The 19,245-nt window shown below is 42.4% G+C and overlaps 1 protein-coding gene across 5 annotated transcripts in view; it reads left to right on the plus strand.

The window, feature by feature from the left end:
• The window catches only part of ADCK1 (aarF domain containing kinase 1), a 100,999-nt gene that overhangs the window by 22,055 nt on the left and 59,699 nt on the right, over positions 1 to 19,245 (plus strand). For 4 of the 5 annotated variants that reach the window (XM_072963508.1, XM_072963512.1, XM_072963510.1 and 1 more), the window contains one exon: positions 15,975 to 16,178. In XM_072963508.1, the coding sequence (XP_072819609.1) occupies positions 15,975 to 16,178 (204 nt within the window). The remainder of the gene's footprint in view (positions 1 to 15,974; positions 16,179 to 19,245) is intronic. The other variant, XM_072963511.1, reaches the window with a different exon arrangement.

Here is a 19,245-nt window from a genome sequence, read left to right on the forward strand (position 1 = left end):
TTAAATTTGCAGAAAATTTGCTGTTTGCTGAGGGCTTGCACACTCACATCAGCTCATTTGTTGGGATTTCAGGAATGCTGGAACAACTTTCTATGCTTAATACCTCCCTGAATCATTGCTGATGCTTGTAATTCCACCATTAGAGATTAATTCCTTTGGAACAAAACTGCTCCCTATTAAAATGCAAGTATCTTTGGCAGCTGTGTAGCATGTTTTATTCATTAAGTTTTCTTAGCCACTAGTGTCTGCCTTCCCCAAATGCCCCCTCCTGCAACTTTCTTTTTAGGATAGCCTTCTCTGAAAGAGAACCTGTGTTTGGAACCTATCCCATTCCATAGAACTCTGTTCTCAGTTAGTTGCTGAAACTGGAAAAACAGATAGAAACTCCTGCCAAGGTGTCACTGACTGATAATAATTTTCTGTGTTATCATCTCTAGGGAGTATTTATATTTTAAGTGGAACTTTCTGGAAACACAGTGCTTAGTACAAAGGAATTTATACCCCTTCATCCTGTTATGTCGGTGGCTTTGGCCTTAGATCTCCCTTTTATTGGGCTCCCTTATAGAGACAGTTATCCAGTTCATGTAACTCAGATTAAGTATTGGCTTGGAGTGTCATTCATTGTGGATCAGGGATAACGTAGAGCTGACCGCACATAACATAACGTCCATTTTGCAGAAGAAAGATCAAAATGTAACAAGATCTAGTTGGAATGGGGCTAGAATTAAAATTTTGTTTTTAGAACCCCAGTAACACAGTTGTAGATTTTAAGTTAGAGGACACCTTAGAAACAACCTAACTCTGGGAAAGCAAGTGCATTTCATTTGTCAACTCCTGCTGATACGTGGTGATTGTCTGAGTGCAAGGTGGAGAATAAGTGAGTCTTCACCGGGGCTCTGTGAGTGGGTGCTGTAGTTGATTAGTCATGTGTGATGGGTGCCATGGTAATAGAGAGGGAGGCATGTATGCCACACTTGTAATCCTGGTTCTCTGCAATCTCTCATTGTACAGATGGGCCAGTTGAGGTCCCAAAATCTGGGATGATTTGTTAAGATTATATAAGTAGGGGCAATAAATTAGGGGTAGAATTGGCCCAGAATCCAGGCCCCTTGAATTCTGGTTCAAAAACCTTTTCTTTTGAAGTATCCAGATATTTTAAGAAGCATTTTTCACTGTGGTTAAAGAGCAGGCAGTCTTGGTTTCAGACTGCCTGGGTTCAGGTCATGATTAGCTGTGTGTCCTGAGCCAAGTTGTTTAACCTTTCTGGACCATTGCTTCCTCATCTTTGAAATAGGGGATGATAATTCTGCCTACCTTATAGAGTGGTTATGGAATTAAATGAGATAATATGCATATAAAGTGTTTGGACTAGGGCCTAAACATATTAAGTACTTAATATGTGTTATTTAAAATGGTACATTTTATTGCATTGCCCTTCTAGATTATCGTTGGATAAAGGCAAGAAGTCTTCCCACAGTCACCCTCTCTGCAGTATCCCACAGAGTTACCCCTCAGATACCTGCTTCTCTTCCTTCCCTATTGAATACTCTGGGATTTTCTGTGTTTGATGTGCTCCTAGAATTTGTAATTTGATGATGAAAAGACCCACAGTACTAATGACCAAGTGTGAGATGGTGCTAGGTCTATAAATGCCCACAGTTTGGAGCGTCATACTTCACACTCCACGGAAGTTTGTTTTCTGGGGCATTGATAAAGCCCTGGAGGCCTGGTGGGGTTCCCCAAGGACTAGCTGCCAACTGGGGCCTCTGTGACCATTTTGCCTGTTCTCTCCTTGGCCAGAATATTGCTATAGCATCTCCCCAGACCATCCCTGCTCCCCTGAGCTGGTGTGTGCTCCCCCACCCCTAGCCTAGTTTGCAGACTGGACATCAATGCCCAGCTGGTACCTGCTCCCTCCCCTCACACCCACCTCTCCCGTGGGCTTAAAAAACTGTGCTGGTGTCCTCTTCATGTCTTAGTCTGGCCATGTAGGCCCTTGTCAGTGGTCTTTTTGGGTGACCTTGAGGGGGAGGCCTTGAGAACCAGAAGGAGTCCATGTAGTTCTCGATGTCTGGCCTGGGGTGGTGGGACTTTGAGCTGACTCCTCCAGGATGAATGGTCTGCTCTAGCTTGCTCATTTCCTCATGGAAGCAGTGCCTGGTGGCTCCTCTGGGAGTGCATAGGGGAAGGGAGCGGCAGTGGTGGGGAGGGCTCTCTGGGTGCTGTGATGGGCGTGTGGCTTCTGTTGAGTGAATAATCTATGATTCCAGTCCTAACTGATTGTGGGGGAAACACCTCTGCTCTGGATCCTCAAATAGAGGCCTCCTTGGGGTCTGCCTGCCTCTCTGTCCCCGGCAGAGAAATGGGGGAGTGGGGGTTGTGGGAAGGATGCCATCCTCATTGGAGGATGGTCATGCCATTGTCCCTAACATTTGGAAGCTCTGTCGCTCTGGGCCTCTCACCTTGCGTCATAGCCTAGTTTGTTTGCAACCTGGTCATGTGTGGGGTGGCTTCCCTGCTTTTTGCTGTCTGGGCGCAGAGCAGAGCAGATGGTCGTAGTCCAGAGCTACAGCATGGGCAGGAGCCCAGTTTTTTCCAAGGGAGGTTGAGAAAAAAGGAGGATCAAGAGGCACACTGGAGATGGAAGTCTGGCTCTGCCGTTAGTTCTGGGATGGTGGGCGGTAGTTGCATCATCTGTGAGAGGGGGCAGTGGAGGAGAGAAGAATGAACCAGGCTGGGGCTAGGAAGAAGTGGGGGGAGTGAGGCCTGGGTCCAGGCTGAAGAGGGTTTTGACAGGTGAGGAGAGAGGGGTGGTGAGGTTGTGGAACTGCTGTGCAAAGGCGGAAGGCAGGTGGGGGATGGTGGAGGACTGATGGTGCAGGACTCGGTGGTGGGGGGATAGCGAGCGAGTGGGGAGGGTAGGAGATGAAGTCGGAGTGCACCTGGATTGCATCATGATGGACCTGGTAGGAGTTTGGTGGGGACTTTTGGAAGGTTATCACTGAATACTGTTCTCCTTTTCCACTGTGGTCAGTGTCCTGCCCCTTCCTGATCTGCCTCCCTGGGCTGCTCAGTCCTGTGGTCTTGTCCAGTGTCTGCAGTGACACCTTATTGCCTCCTGGGCACCTTATTGCTCCCCGATCGCAGTTTGTTTGTGTGACTGGTGCTTTCCAGGCCCCTGTATGTTCATGAATTCGTTCCTAATCTCCATGTTAGCCGGCTTGCTGGAACAGCTCCTGGGAGCCCAGACTCAGCCAGGTGCTGTGACAGCCATGTGGCCTGGCCCTGGGAAACAGCTGGGGCTAAGCTGAGGGCGAGAGTCAGGAGGTTGTGAGCATGTGGGGAGGGCAAAACTGGGGTCCCATAACAGGTCCTGATCATCTGGATTTTTCCCTTTTAATTCATGAAGAATGTTTAACAGTGTGTTTGGAGGGGCAGCAGAGTCTAACAGAAATTGATGAGCTTTGGAGCCAGAAGACAATAACTCAAACCCTGGATCTGCTGCTTACTGGCTGAGTAACCCCAGCAAGGCCCCTAACTTGCTTGAGCTTCAATTTCCACATCTGTGCAATGGGGAGAATGATAGTACCTACTCAAAGGGTTCTTATCTGGGTCCGGTGACATAATGTGTGTGACAGTTTTAATGCACTGTGAAGGATTATGTATTTGCTATGGAGGATCATTATTACAGAGCGTGTGATGAACGGTATTTTGTTTCCTGAGAACTTATATCATATGCTAGTATAGTGAATCAATAATTCAAATAGAAGCTAATGATTACGGAGAAGAATATGTGAAAATTATAAATCATGGACCTATTTGTACTTGAATTGTGCTGACAAGTCATTTGGCATCTTAAGTTTGATCTTCATTTTAATATGAAATTTTTAACTGAGCCTAAGTGTTAGTGAAACATAAGATGATAGGAAACTCATACGTACTGGGCATTCACAACCTTTATCATCTGTTAATGAGTATTGATAAATTGAATGAAGAGAGGAATCTTTTACTTCAAAGACTCAAAGTGGATGTTTAGGTGAAGTGTAATTAAAATATTATAATTGATTTTTAGAAATAAAACAATTTCTCTGTTCCCGTGATAGTTACACAACTTAGTGAATATCATAAAAACTGTTGAATTGTATACTTCAAAATGGTGAATTTTATGGTGTGTGAATTATATCTCAGTTAAAAAATAGAAAAACTTCATTTATTGAAGCAGTGATTATATTATAAAAAATTTAGAGATTCAGGAAAAAATTACCTATAATTTCACCAATTCAAACTCATTATGATTTTGATACGCTGTTGTCTAATCCTTTCCTGTTATATCTATAGTGTTCTATGAATATAATGAACTGGTTTTCTCATTTAACATCTTATCCTTAGCATTTTCCATGTTGTTACATAATCTTCATAGTTTTCACTTAAAATGGCTACTTAATATTGCACTGTGTGACTGTTCCATAATTTACTCTTAACTCTTTTTCTACTTTTAGGATACATCTACATATACGTTTTCCTATTACACTTAGCACTGTGCTAAACATCTCTGTACACAGGGTTTTCCCCTAAGTCCTAGATTATTTATTCAGGACGGATTTCCAGAGTGATATGCATGAATCAAAACATTGCTGAGAGAAATTAAAGAAGACCAAATAAATGGAGAGATACATCATGTTCATGGGTTTGAAGACTCAATATTGTTAAGATGTCTATTCTCCCCAAATAAATCTATAGATTTGTAACATTCCCAGTCAAAATCCCAGCAGGCTTTTTTTTTTTTTGTAGAAATTGATCAGCTGATTCTAAAATTTATATAAGAATACAGAGGGTTTTGAAGTCAACTCTAGAAAATAACATTGAAAAAAATGAGAACAAAGTTGAGGACTAATACTATCTGATTTCAAGACTTACTATAAAATTATAGTAATCAGGATAGTGTGGTACTGGTGTAAAGACAGACAAACTGATTTATGGAACAGGTTAGAGGGCCCGGAAATAGACTCACATGTAATATGAACAATGAACTTTTCACAGTGGTATGAAGGCAATTCAATGTAGAAAGATTTGTCTTTTCAACAGTGTTGAAACAGATATTTTTATGCAAAATTGAACTTTGATCCATACTTCATACCATATATAAAAATGGATTCCAAATAGATCACACACCCAAATATAAAACCTGAAACTAGAACACTTCTAGAAGAAAACATAGGAAAAAATAGTTTTAATTTGGGTTAGGCAAAGATTTCATAGATACAACACCAAAAGCATGATCCATAAAGAAAAACGTGGTAAATTTTACTTCATTATAGTAAAAAAGACTTTAAAAATGTTGTTAAGAGAAAGGAAAGACAAGCCACAGACTGGGAGAAGATATTTGCAAATCATACATCTGATAAAGTGCTTGTATATGGAATATATAACAAATTCCTATTACTGAATAAGAAAACAAACCAGCCACTAAAAATGGACAAAAGATTGACATTTCATCAAAGAAGATACAGAGATGAAAAATAAGCACATGAAAGGATTTTCAACATCATTCGTCTTAGGGAAACACAAATTTAAACCATAATGAAATACTGTTACACATCTATTAGAATGACTAAATGAAAAAGACTTACACCAAGCATTGGGAGGATGTAGAGGAACTCTCATACGCTCTTGGTGGAAATGTAATGTGGTACAGCCACTTTAGAAAACAGTTTAATTTCTTAAAAAGTTAAATATATACCTAATATACAATTTGACCATTACATTCCCGAGTATTTACCCATGAGAAATGAAAGCAATGTTCACACAAAGGTTTGTACATGAGTGTTTATAGGAGCTTTATTTGTACTCCAAAACTGGAAACAACCCGCATGTACATTGGCGAATGAATAAAGAAACAAATTATAGTATATTTATGCAATGGAATACTGTTCAGTAAGAAGAAAAGAATAAACTATTGCTACATGCAACAATATGATATATCTCAGAAAAACTGAGTGGAAAAAACTAGACAAAACAAGAATATGGAAATATGGGCTGTATGAGTCCATTTATATAAAACTCTAGAAATTTCTAGTCTATCCTGATAGAAACTAGACCAGTGGTTGTCTGGAGATGGGAAGTATGCGGAGAGATGGGGCTGGAATTACAAAGGGACATCACAGCTTTTGGAGGGGAGTAATGGATATGTTTACTAGCTTGATTATGGTAATGCATTCATAGGTATATACATATGTCAAAAAGTATCAGGTTGTACATTTGAAATATATGTTGTTTATTGTGTGAAAATACCTAAATGAGGCTGTTAAAACAAACAATAATAGTAATGGATTATGTTTCATTGAAAAATTAGAAATCCATGAGTTCAAACTGATATAAATAAACAGATGAATTAATTGAAAGTTTGATAAAGAGCTGGTTATTTATAAAATTTGGAGTACTTCCCCACAAAATGCTTAATTATAAAGAGAAAAGTAACTTTAAGTGAGGAATTTAGGTGGTTAACCATCTTAATGATGTGATCAAAATTAGTATTGTCTGTAGGGGGAGAAATAAAAACTGTGCACCACCTGGTAGGTTCTGATGAAAAGAAAAGAGCCTATTTATAAATTGTTGGATCTAATTAGCTAACACTTAAATATTTTTATTATTTAGATAACACTTTTAAAAATAGAATTCTTGCATCTATGTTCACTATGAATATTGGCTGATAGCTTTTTTCCCTCCTTGTATTCTGCCTGGTTTTGATATTGGAATTATGCTGGTATCATAGAATGAGTTGGGAGGTATTCTGTCTTCAGTTTTCTGGAAGAGTTTACGTGGAATTGGCAATATTTCTTCCTTAAATGTTTGCTAGAATTTAACTGTGACACCACCTTGGGTCAGAGTTTCCTTGCCTATTACAAACATAGCCATTCCAGCTTTATTTTAATTGGTGTTGACATGATACATGTTTTTCCTTCCTTTTCCATTTTTTAACCATTTTTTTGTTAAAGTAGAGTTAAATTACAATATTGTGTTATTTTTGAGAGTACAGCAAAGTGATTCAGTTAACCCTTGATGTGTATCTATTCTTTTTCAGAGTCTTTTTCCATGTAAGTTATTATAAGATATTGAATATAGTTCCCTGTGCTATACGGTAGGTTCTTGTTGTTTATTTTATATATAATAGTGTGTATATATTAATCCCAAACTCCTAATTTATTCCTCCCCCAATTTGGTAACCATAAATTTGTTTTCTATGTCTGTGAGTCTATTTCTGTTTTTCAAATAAGTTCATTTGTATCATTTTTTAAGATTCCACATATAGGTGATTTCATGATATTGTCTGATTTACTTCACTTACTATGATCATCTCTAGGTCCATCTATGTTGCTACAAATGGCATTATTTCAGTCTTTTTTATGGCTGAGTAATATTCTATTTTATACACACATATGCATATATACACACACATACTCCACATCTTCTTTATCAGTTCATCTGTTGATGGATATTTAGTTTGTTTCCATGTCTTGGCTATTGTAAATCGTGCTGCTATGAACGTTGGGGTGCATGTATCTTTTCAAATTGGAGTTTTCTGTGGATATATGTCTGGGAGAGGGATTGCAGGATCATATGGTAACTCTGTTTTTAGTTTTAAGGAAACTCCATACTGTTCTCTGTAGTGGCTACACCAATTTACATTCCCACAAATAGTGTAGGAGGGTTCCTTTTCCTCTATATCCTCTCTAGCATTTATTATTTATGGAATTTTTGATGACATTTATTCTGATTGGTGTGAGGGGATGCCTCATTGTAGTTTTGATTTGCATCTTCCTAATAATTGGTGATACTGAGCATCTTTTCATGTGCCTGTTGGCCATCTGTATGTCTTCTTTGGAGAAATGTCTATTTAGGTCTTCTTCTCATTCTTTGATTGGGTTTTTTTTTTTTAAATATTAAGCTGTATGAGCTGTTTATATATTTTGGAAATTAATCCATTATTGGTAGCATCATTTGCAAATATTTTCTCCCAGTCTGTAGGTTGTCTTTTTATTTTGTTGATGGTTTCCTTGGCTGTGCAAAAGCTTTTAAGTTTAATTAGGCCCCATTTGTTTATTTTTGTTTTTATTTCCATTACTGTAGGAGATGGATACAAAAAAATATTGCTGTGATTTATGTCAGAGTGTTCTGCCTATGTTTTCCTCTAGGAGTTTTAGAGTATCTGGTCTTGCATTTAGGTCTTTAATCTATTTTGAGTTTATTTTTGTATATGGTATTAGAGAACATTCTAATTTCATTCTTTTACATGTAGCTGAGTAGTTTTCCCAGCACCACTTATTGAAGAGACTGTCTTTTCTCCATTGCATATTCTTGCCTCCTTTGTCATAGATTAATTGACCATAAGTGCATGGGTTTATTTCTGGGCTTTCAATCCTGTTCCATTTGATCTGTGTCTGTTTTTGTGCCACTACCATATTGTTTTAATTACTGTATATTTGTAGTATAGTCTGAAGTCAGAGCGCGTGATTCCTCCAGTTTGTTCTTTTCTTCTCAAGATTGTTTTGGCTATCCAGGGTATTTTGTGTTTCCATAAAAATCTTAAAAATTTTTGTTCTAGTTCTGTGAAAAATGCCTTTGGTGATTTGATAGGAATTGCTTTGAATCTGTCAATTGCCTTGGATAGTATGGTCATTTTAACAATATTGATTCGTTCAGTCCAAGAACATAGTATATCTTTCCATCTGTTTGTGTCATCTTCTGTTTCTTCCTTCAGTGTCTTACAGTTTTCAGAGTACAGGTCTTTTGCCTCCTTAGGTGGGTTTATCCCTAGGTATTTTATTTTTTTTGGTGCAGTGGTAAATGGGATTGTTTCCTTAATTTCTCTTTCTGATAGTTCATTGTTAGTATTTAGAAATGCACAGATATCTGTATATTAATTTTGTATCCTGCAGCTTTACTAAATTCATTGATGAGCTCTAGTAGTTTTCTGGTAGTGTATTTATGGTTTTATATGTATAGTGTCATGTCATCGGCAAGCAGTGACAGTTTTACTTCTTTTCCAATTTGGATTCCTTTTATTTCTTTTTCTTCTCTGATTGCTGTGGCTAGGACTTCCAAAACTATGTTGAATAAAAGTGGTGAGAATGGGCATTGTCTTGCTCTGATCCTAGAGAAAATGCTTTCAGCTTTTCACCACTGAGTACAGTGTTAGCTGTGGCTTTGTCATATATGGCCTTTATTATGTTGAGGTATGTTCCCTCTATGTCCACTTTCTGGAGAGGTTTTAGCATAAATGGATGTTGAATTTTATCAAAGCTTTTTCTGTATTTATTGAGATGATCATATGGTTTTTATTCTTCAATTTGTTAATCACATTAATTGATCTGTGGATATTAAAAAAATCCTTGCATTCCTGGAATAAATCCCACTTAATCATAGCATATGATCCTTTTAATGTATTGTTGGAGTCAGTTTGCTACCATTTTGTTGAGGATTTTTGCATCTGTGATCATCAGTAACATTGGCCTGTAATGTTCTTTTTCTGTGGTATCTTTGTTTGGCTTTGGTATCAGGTTGATGCTGGCCTCATACAATAAGTTCAGAAGTATTTCCTCCTCTGCAGTTTTTTAAAAAAAATAGTTTCAGAAGGATAGTTGTTAACTCTTCTCTAAATCTTTGGTAGAATTCACCTCTGAAGCCATCCAGTCCTGGACTTTCATTTGTCGAGAGTTTTTAAATTACTGATTCAATTTCAGTAGTAGTGATTGGTCTGTTCATATTTTCTATTTCTTCCTAGTTCAGTCTTGGGAGACTGTACCTCTCTAAGAATTTGTCCATTTCTTCTAGATTACCCATTTTATTGGTGTATGGTTGCTTGAAGTAGTTTCTTTTGATCCTTTGTATCTCTGTGGTATCAGTTGTAAACTTCTCCTTTTTCATTTCTGATTTTACTGATTTGGGCCCTCTCCTTTTTCTTTTCTTGATGAGTCTGGAGAAAGGTTTATCAATTTTGTTTATCTTTTCCAAGTTTCATTGATGTTTTCTTTTCTTTTCTTTTTTAGTCTCTATTGCATTTATTTCTAATCTGGTCTTTATGATTTCTTTCCTTCTAATAACTTTGGTTTTGTTTGTTTTTCTTTCTCTAGTTGGTTTAGGTCTAAGGTTAGGTTGTTTATTTGAGAGTTTGTTTGTTTATTTGAGAGTTTGTTTGTTTCCTGAGGTAAGCTTGTATCAGTATAAACTTCCCTCTTAGAACTGTTTTGCTGGGTCCCATAGGTGTTGGGTCATCGTGTTTTCATTTTCATTTGTCTCTAAGTATTTTTTGATTTCCTCTTTGGTTTCTTGAGCTTTGTTCTGGGACACAGTTAAGTTACTTGGAAACAGTTTGGGTTTTTTTCCAAGTCTTTCTTTTAATACTTGTTAGATGGGAATGGAGCAGTGTTTAGTTTGGGACATTCCCCATTAGTGAGTCAAGCCCCTTCTGGGTATTATAACACATTCCTCAAGAATTATGAGATTTTCTGGTCTGGCTGGTGGAAATAGACCCTCTGTGAATGCTGGGTACAGCTAACCTTAGTCTTTCTGAGTTGTTACTTCTCTGGACTCAGGTAGTTCTCTCATGTGCATGCACTGACTAGTACTCAGTTGAATATGTAAGATGGACCCTCTGCAGATCTTCAGGGCTTTTTCTTTGTACCTCTCTCTCCTCTCTAGTACTCTGTCCTGTGAACTCCAGCTGCTTTTGTTTTCCTGGACTCTCAGCTCTATTTCCTCAACGTAGGAAGTCTTCTGGGTACTGCCTGTATTCCCCTCTGTAGGTAGTATTTACCACCATGATACTGGGTGAAATTCCTCACGGGAGTATAGCCAGAATATTGTATTGATCATGTTTTTTATTTTCTGATGCTTTGACATCTTAGGGCTTTGCTGACACTGGGGAGGGGGTGCTCTCAAGTTTAACTAATTCTAAGAGACAGCAAACAACTCACCTGTGAGCATGTGTTTCATAGGGAAACCAATCAACCCAGAGCCTATACCTGCCAACCACCTCTGTTACTAGACTCTTACACTCTAGGCCACTATCCTCTTGTCCTAGTCTCCCCAGGTCCAGGTACCAAACAACCAGGGACAGCCCCTATGCTCCAAAGCCAAGTGAAATAATTAAAACTAGCCATTCCTAAGCCTTGCCCATTCTTTGCCATGGAATCCACAATAAAAGCTCTGCCCACATTTCCCCTTGTTCCCTCTGTCTCCTGACCAGCCCTGGTGTTTCCCTGAGTGGCCCTGCATGGCATGCCAACTCTCCTGCTTTTAAGGAATTGTTAGCAAAAACTTCTTTCTTTATGACAGTCTTTCTTTATTTCCATGTCTGTGTGTCTTACCATACCTTGAGACAAATTCTAGGTACCCTTACAACAAGTCTAGAAATGCTGGCTCTAGCTAACTGAAGTGTCTCACCTCATTTAATCTTCACAGCAGCCCTGTGAGGTAGGCACTATTATTATCTTTCTTTTATAGATGAACAGACAGAAGTAAACAGAAGTTACATAACTTGCCCAAGGTCACCAGCTCCTGAGTGGTAAAGTTTGGATATAGGCTGTGGCCATATGATGCTGACCCTGTGTTCTTAACCAGGGTTGACCCAACATGTGGTCTAAAGAGAGACAGAGGACACTCCTAAGAGGTGGAATTAAATTTGTGGTCAAGCTCCTTCAAAACTTTTATAAACTGCAACTTGTTTTTTCCCCCCAAGACATGGTATGTTAATTTCACTTTGTTGCTTAAATGACAACTTAAAGCAGAGTGACATCCAGAAAAGAACCCTTGGAGGCCATCCTGGCCTGATTTCTCAGGGAGGAAGGAGGAGTTACAATTCCATTTTCATGATGAAAATGGTGTTACACATAGATCATAGTACCCTGCAAAACTGGGAAAGAGATTCTGCTGGATTCTGCGCCAGCCTGGTCCAGTCTGCATGGCAGAGTCTTGTCAGCTGGAGTTTTCTGTTTCCAGAAGATGTTGAAGAGGGGATTATTTTTAAAAAATTCTCCTTTGTTACTGATATAATACATGTTTGTTTCAAGAAATTTGAAAAATATGGGAAAACCTATAAAGAATACTCTTGTAATCTCACAGCCCAGACATAACACTGTCTACATGTCAGTGCATGTCATTTGGGTCCTGAGTTTTTGACTGGAAGAATTCGTCAAGGGCTTGTCTGTTTTGGGGTCTGTCTTGATCTTCTCTTTCACTGCCTCTTTCTTCCTGTGTAGGGTACGTATGTGTATTTATCTCATTCGTCTTTGTCTCACACTCACACCCCTGAACCCCATTGGAGATACTGCTCAGTTCTGATGGGAGCACCACTGATTTAGTCTGGCTTTGGTACCTTTCTGCCAAATTTGGGGGCCAAGGCCTCTACTGTTCGGAATTTAGGCATAAGTAAAGGATAGCCCTCCTTGGGCCTTTGCTCCATCCCTCCCAATCAATAATTCATCAGCACTAAGTTGATCTTATTATCTATTCACTGTCCCCTTCCCAAAGCCCAAACCAAGCTGGCTAATGACAATGCTTTTAATTAATATGAGGGAGATTAAAACTCATTACAACAGGGTTATTGGTAATGAGATAATCATAAGGCAAGTTATTGAGCTGGGAGTGAAAATGAAGTTGGAGGAGGGGCAGAGAGCCTGTGCCAGCTGTTCCTGCCATATTTTGGCAGGAATGGAAGGGGGAGTGGGGACGCTCTGCAGTAAGGATATGCTGCAATGATGTCACACACCCAACCAGCTAGTGAAACCAGGTGTTGGGTAAGGATAGGACTCAGGTCCAGGGAGCAAATGAGTGGTCCATGTTAGGGTAGTAGCATGTGTTGAGCAGCCAGTGCTGGTGTATTGAATTATGAATATGTAGATTATTACCTGCTGAATAAGGGGCATAAGCCACCTACCTGGGGTCAGCAGGTATCTCCCTCAGCATCCAAACTCTCACTTTGGGGAAGTGAAACCCACTGGGTCTTTTGATGGAAAGTCCGGTTTAAATACACCCACACAGAAGAAGTACAGATCCCAGAAGTGAGAGAGCTCAGTGAGCCAGGGGAAGGGCAGTCCTCCATCCCAGGTCCCCAGCAAGCAGGAATTAGGGGGTATCAAGCACCTATTGCAGTTGGCCCTTGAATAACATCTGTTTGAACTGTGTGGGTCCACTTAAATGCTGGTTTTCTTTTTTTAACTAAATACTACAGAACTACATGACCTACGGTTGATTGACTCCGTGAATGCCCAATCCTGGCTGCTGAGGGCTGACTATAAATTACACTTGGATTTTTGACTGCGTGGGGGTTAACCTCCATGATGTTCAAAGGTCAGCTGAACTTATAAGGTGATTGGGGCAGAAGTCACAAACTTTTCTAACTGGTTACTTTAAAGGGTACCCTGGAAAAAGTAAAGTGGGAACTTATGACGGAATCCTAGACTCAGACCCTTCTCCAAATATCCAGACCCTGCGGGTGAGTAGGGTTGTCATACTGTAAAATGCCTAGGCAGCAACTCAGAAAAACAAAGTTATTTTTTTCTCAAAAATTGTTTTCCTCATCACATAGCAGAAGTAGGGAAGTCTTTGGGGAGGAGAACCGTAAGTCGGTGTATTTGGAAATTATTCGATAGCTGGTTGCTTATACACAGATGCTTTGTAATTTAGATGACAGAGCATGAAATTAGCTATTGTTTCTGTGTATTAGATTGTGGTCCAGACTTGTTGGACTGAACAAAATACAAGGAGTGGATGGGCCCGGAGTGTTTTTGTTTGTTTGTTTTCTGTTTTCTAGGAAAACTGATTCCCCCCCCTCTGTCTTTTTCCTTTCATTTATTGAGCACGAACTATGTGCTGAGCCCTGTGCTAAGTTCTTTTTTATGCATTGCTTCTTTTGATCACCACAGTGACAGTTACCATGTTTCTCCTCCTTTTACTGATGAGGAAACTGAGGCTCCACAGTTAATTAACTTGCCCAAGGTTCCATGACAAGAAAGTAGCAAAGTAGGATTTGAACCCAGGTCTTTTTGATTCTAAAGCCATTGCTATTAGTTGTTAGATTTTATGACCCCTTCTTGTTTTAATCAAGACCAATTGCAGCTTGTGTTGGCCTTTTATACTGTATACACTTGGTTTGACATCCACGGCCACCCTGGTGCCCAGCCTACTGTCCTCGCCAGCACCTGTCATCTGGGAGTGACTGGGTGGCTACCTTGACTGCCTGCCATTGGTGATTCTAGTTTCATGAGTGTGTATCCACCTCTCAGTCTACACTGTAAGCTCCTTGCCCATGAGGATTGTGGTTATACTTCCTTTCAATCCCACAATGCTTTTACGTAGAGAAATTCAGTAAAAGCCAGCTCCCTGGCACATGGTTGAACACATCTACCTTTTACTGTTTACTGACTCTAGGACCTTGGGTATATCACAGAACCTCTCTGAGATGATTTCTTCATCTTTAAAGACGTATATTAAAGAGCTATTTTACAGAGATATTGGGCAAGTTAAAAATAATGACCACTTCTCCTTGTGCCCTCCTTTCAGGGGGAAAAACTCTCCTTGGCCCAGCTTGGACCAGGTACCCACAACAAGGCTGGAGCACTCTGTCCAAGGGGATGCAGTCATGTGTGCATGTGTGTCCAGGAGTTGGGTGGGGTGGAAGGCAGAAGTGCCCAGCAGAGACCTTGAGGGCCTCAGGACAGCCTGTGAGTGCCTGGAGTCTGGGGTATCGCTCTGCTATGACCGGAAGGGTAGATGGGCTCCTTGGCTGCTGGGACCAGGATGTTCAGGGCTGCAGCATTCTCGTCTTAATTTCTAAAGTAATGGTTTTCTATATGGTTCAATCAGGAACTAATTATGTAGGATCTTTGAACGTTTCTTCCATCTTTGTTGCCAACTGTTATTTAACTCTTCATGTGGTTTATTGCCTCCAACATGCACTTAATTACGTCAGCATCCTTCAAAGCACTGAAGAGAGTATAAGTCCAACATAGATGTTCACTCTGTTGGTTGATTTTGTGGGTGGAAGAGGGTAGCAGGTTCCCACAGGGCACTGGGCTGCCTTGTCTTCTGTGTGTGCCCATGGTCCCATCCTGCCTCAGGAACTGTAGCTCCAGCAAGGCAGGACCCTCAAAATTCTAAGACCTTCAGTTGAGCTGGGGTGGTGACTGGGGATGACCAGCCTGGGGGCCATGAGGGCCACCTCCCGCTCTGTAAGGGTAGGTGGGCATCAGACTGCAAGTTAAGGCTGGCCTGTCCTGGACAGCCTGCCCAACTGCCAACTCCATGTGTCTGATGCCCCCCCCCCCCGGAAAGATTTCCTTCAGTTAATAGGATACCCATGCTAAAATTTGCTGAGTTAAAGAGCCCTAAGTTTAGAGTGTTTTCTAGACCTTCCTTGACATTTATTAGTTATTTTTTTAGCTGTTTCTTTATAAGCAAAAATTCTGAGTTTCTTATCCTTAAAGATACCAACACTTGCCTCCCTGGGCTGCTGTAAGGATTCGAACAAATAACGAATATGACCATGTTATGTTTTATAAATTGTTCATCTCCAAACAGATAGTAGCTTCAGTATGGCTGAGGGGTGGATGGCAAATACATGAACTCAATGTATCCTTGAATGAATCGTCAGTGGGTTAGAATTGATTGAAAGCCTTGAACGAACGCTTGTTTCTGAGGGAATGGGACTTGGACCAGGTAAGTTTTGAAGGAAAGACAGAGATCAGAAGCATTGGGCCATCTGAGAAGGCTGGTTGTGATTTGAGGTTGGAATTGACTGCTCTGGGTACTAGGAAACTGAAGGAGAATAAGAGAGAGAGAGTGTGTGTGTGTGTGTGTGTGTGTGTGTGTACACTGGGCGGTGAATCAGAGTTTCCAAGCAGAGGGGGCAGGAAAGGAGAATGACATCCAGCGGACAGCACACACTCACATCTCTGGCCCTGCCTCTCTCCCTGCAGGTGCACCTTCGCTCCGCCAGGCGCCTCTGTGAGCTCTGCTGTGCCAACCGGGGCACGTTCATCAAGGTGGGCCAGCACCTGGGGGCTCTGGACTACCTGCTGCCGGAGGAGTACACCAGCACGCTGAAGGTGCTGCACAGCCAGGCCCCACAGAGCAGCATGCAGGAGGTCCGCCAGGTCATCCGCGAGGACCTGGGCAAGGAGGTACCCACCTCTGCCAGGGAGGGATGGGCCCCGGGGCAGTATGCTTCTGAAGAGGCCTCCTGCAGAGTTCTCGCTGCTTGACCTCAGGCCCTGGGATCCACCAGTGGGAGGAACCACGCTCCACAGAAACTTTTGTTGTGAAATTAGAGAGCTTAGAAGGAACCTGACTGGCCTTTAGTAAAAAACATTAGTGGGACCATATGAAATAATTGGTATTTGACTATTTATGACCTGTGAGCTAATATGATTCATATGGTTCAACTTAATAACATCTATCAGTTATTGAGGGTTTACTTCATGCTGACAGCTGTGCTCTTTTCCACACCTTATCTCACATAGTTCTCATGGCAAACCTATGGGGTAGGCACTGTTATTAACCCCATTTTGCGGATGAGATGTGGAAGCTTAGAGTCAGGTAAAGTTAGTAAGTGGTTCCAGTGCCCTGCTCTGTGCTGCCAGCAGTGAGCTGTCCTAAATATTCAAAGCAGTGGATTTTCTAGGCTTTTCTGGGCCTCTGCTTGATTACCTCCAGTGATAGGAAGCTTACTGTTTTACCTGCTGCCCAAAGTAATGTGTTCTATATATTGCCAGTCATCTCCAACTGTAATAAGTTCTTCCTCCTAAGTGCTAAAATCTGCCTCATGTTTCTGATCTTCATTTCACCCCCTGGAGCAACCAAAGAAAGGGGCTAAAGGCCCATCTGTACGCAGCCCTGGTTGCATTCCTTTGGACTCGTGCCAGTGACCTGCAGGATGTGTGGAGCTCAGACTGGGCACGTGGCATGGATCCTCGCTGGCCTGTTCTGCTCATCTTGCTTTTGGGGATGGGGTGGGGTGGGAGCAGCTGTCTGCAGGTTGCTGATCTTCCAAATTATGTGCTGTAGTTTCATGGTACCTCAGAGAGTTCTACTAAAAAAACTGCTTTCCTCCCTTCACCTGTTACTGAATTTGAAATTCTCCTCTTAGAGAATCCTTTGGAACTTCTAGAATTTTTCTGAGCAAAAAAGTCTCAAAGTTGAGCCTAGATCAGCTGATGCCTTTCCTAAGATTATTTTATTACCATTGATGCCTCCCAGTTTCTCCAAATAGAATCTTCAGCAGGACTTTCAAGGTCCACCCAGTCTGCTTTCAACTTGCCACAGTCTCTGTCTGCCTGGAATCTCTCTACCCCATTCTCCCCCTGTCAAGTGATTCCTTGTGTTTCTAGGCCATTTGTCCATCTATCTATCCAACTACCAAATGCCGGACACTACGCTACATGCTGGGTGCCTCGGCCACATCCCAGCTCTCCTGTGAAGTCTTCTCTGACCCTCTGCCCACCTCTGCTCCCTCCACTTGTACTCTTGTGGCTTGCTCAGTTGCGTCTAACTGGTTTCACTGTAAGCTGTAAGGTCTTTGGGGATGAAGGCCAGGATGGTCCTTTTACTTCTGGCTATAGTTCCAGAACAGTACACGGTGTATAGTGGGCAGCAATGTTTGTTTAATGAATCAATAGCTGATGAGTGACAGTTTCCTTAGGCTGCCAAGGGCTGGACAGAGAGTAGGGGCAGAGCTTCATAAAGACCAGTTGTTCCATTTTTGCTGATCTGCATGGAGTTGGCCCTAGCTGTCAATCCTTTACTGTAGAGCTGGTATCATTTGCCCAGCATCCAGCCAAAGATGTCCCACTCCTCAGTGAGAGCCTGGCCTGAGCCGGCCTCATTAACTGACTCTCTAGGGGGCTTGGATCACACTGGAGGTGAGCACAGAAACCTCTGTGGACTCCTCTCCTCCCGAGGAACATCCCCTCCCAGGGACCAGGGGAGATTGAGTGAAGAGTAAACCTGATTTAGGGCCGGAGTCAGGAGCAGCCCACAGGCTGGGAAGAGCAGGGTTAGGATGGAGGAGCCGCAGGCAGAGGGGATGGGGTTGGCCTGCCACAGCCCGTGCGGGGCTTTACTTCTTGCCAAGACTTTTGGCCTCCTGCTTCCTACAGCACGAGATGCACCCCCAAATTAAAACTAAATAAATCACTGTAATAACAGTGTGAAGTGCATCGTTGCTGGCATGTGGCAGCTCCGTGGGGGTGGAGGCAAGAGAGGGAAGGCAGCAGATTAACCCTTAGAGACCGACGTGTCTATAGAGAGCTGGATGGGAGGCAGGAGCAGGTCAGTGGCTTCCTCCAAGCCAGGGCAGAGCGACATGGGACGCTCGGGGTGTCAGCATTCATGGTGGACTCACCCAGCTGGCCAAAGGATGTCGGGCTGGAAGATGCTGCCTACACCTTCGGGGCTTCTTCTTTAGGACCCTGGCCAAGTAGTTCTGAGCCTGGTGGCCTGTGGCTCCTGCCGCACAGCTTGTCTCAAGCCCTCCGAGAAGAGGAGGCTAATGTCAAGGTCACGGCTCAGAGGGGGTGTCCCTCACAGCTGGGAAGCTCAGAAAACTCTGGTTTCTTACCCCGTGGGCCCCACAGGCACACAATCAAGTCTTTCCTCCCCCCTTCCCCCTCCCCCCTCCTGGGAAGACGGTGTTTGTTCCCTGTGACACACTTTCTCTGCTTGTGGGTGGAGGGAGGGGAAAGGGGACGTGGGAAGCAGGGTAGGTGGGTGTGGGGGTGTGAGGGCAGGGAAAGTCACTCACTGTACACTTCCCTCCTCCTCCAGCCCCTCCCATGACACTTCTCAGGGAGCAGCCCCGTCCCCAGGAAGATACTTGAGCCGGCCCCATGAATCTGGGGCTCTATGCCTGCCCTGGGACCCTCCATTTCACCCCTGGTTTCAGGAATGTGGTTAAAGGAAGCCGAGCCTGTGACACATCACGACTTTTTTCCAGGTCTGAGTCCTTGGGTAGGCTCTGAGGTCACCCAGAGCACAAAGACTGCATTGCTGCCCTGAAATCTCAGACTGAAGAGAGGCGGGGTTGGGGGTAGGGCAGCCAGATAGGTGCTCGAGGCCGGTGTGTTCCAGCTTGCACTGATTGGTTCCATCTGTGCCTCCTGGGGACCCCTCCCATCAGCACAGGTCTTGGAGGGTCACCAGTGTCCTCAGACCTATCCCTGTCCCAGGCAGATGGGGCTGGCTCTGAGGGGT

Source organism: Vicugna pacos, chromosome 6 (genome assembly GCF_048564905.1).
Source record: "Vicugna pacos chromosome 6, VicPac4, whole genome shotgun sequence".
Lineage (NCBI taxonomy): Eukaryota > Metazoa > Chordata > Mammalia > Artiodactyla > Camelidae > Vicugna > Vicugna pacos.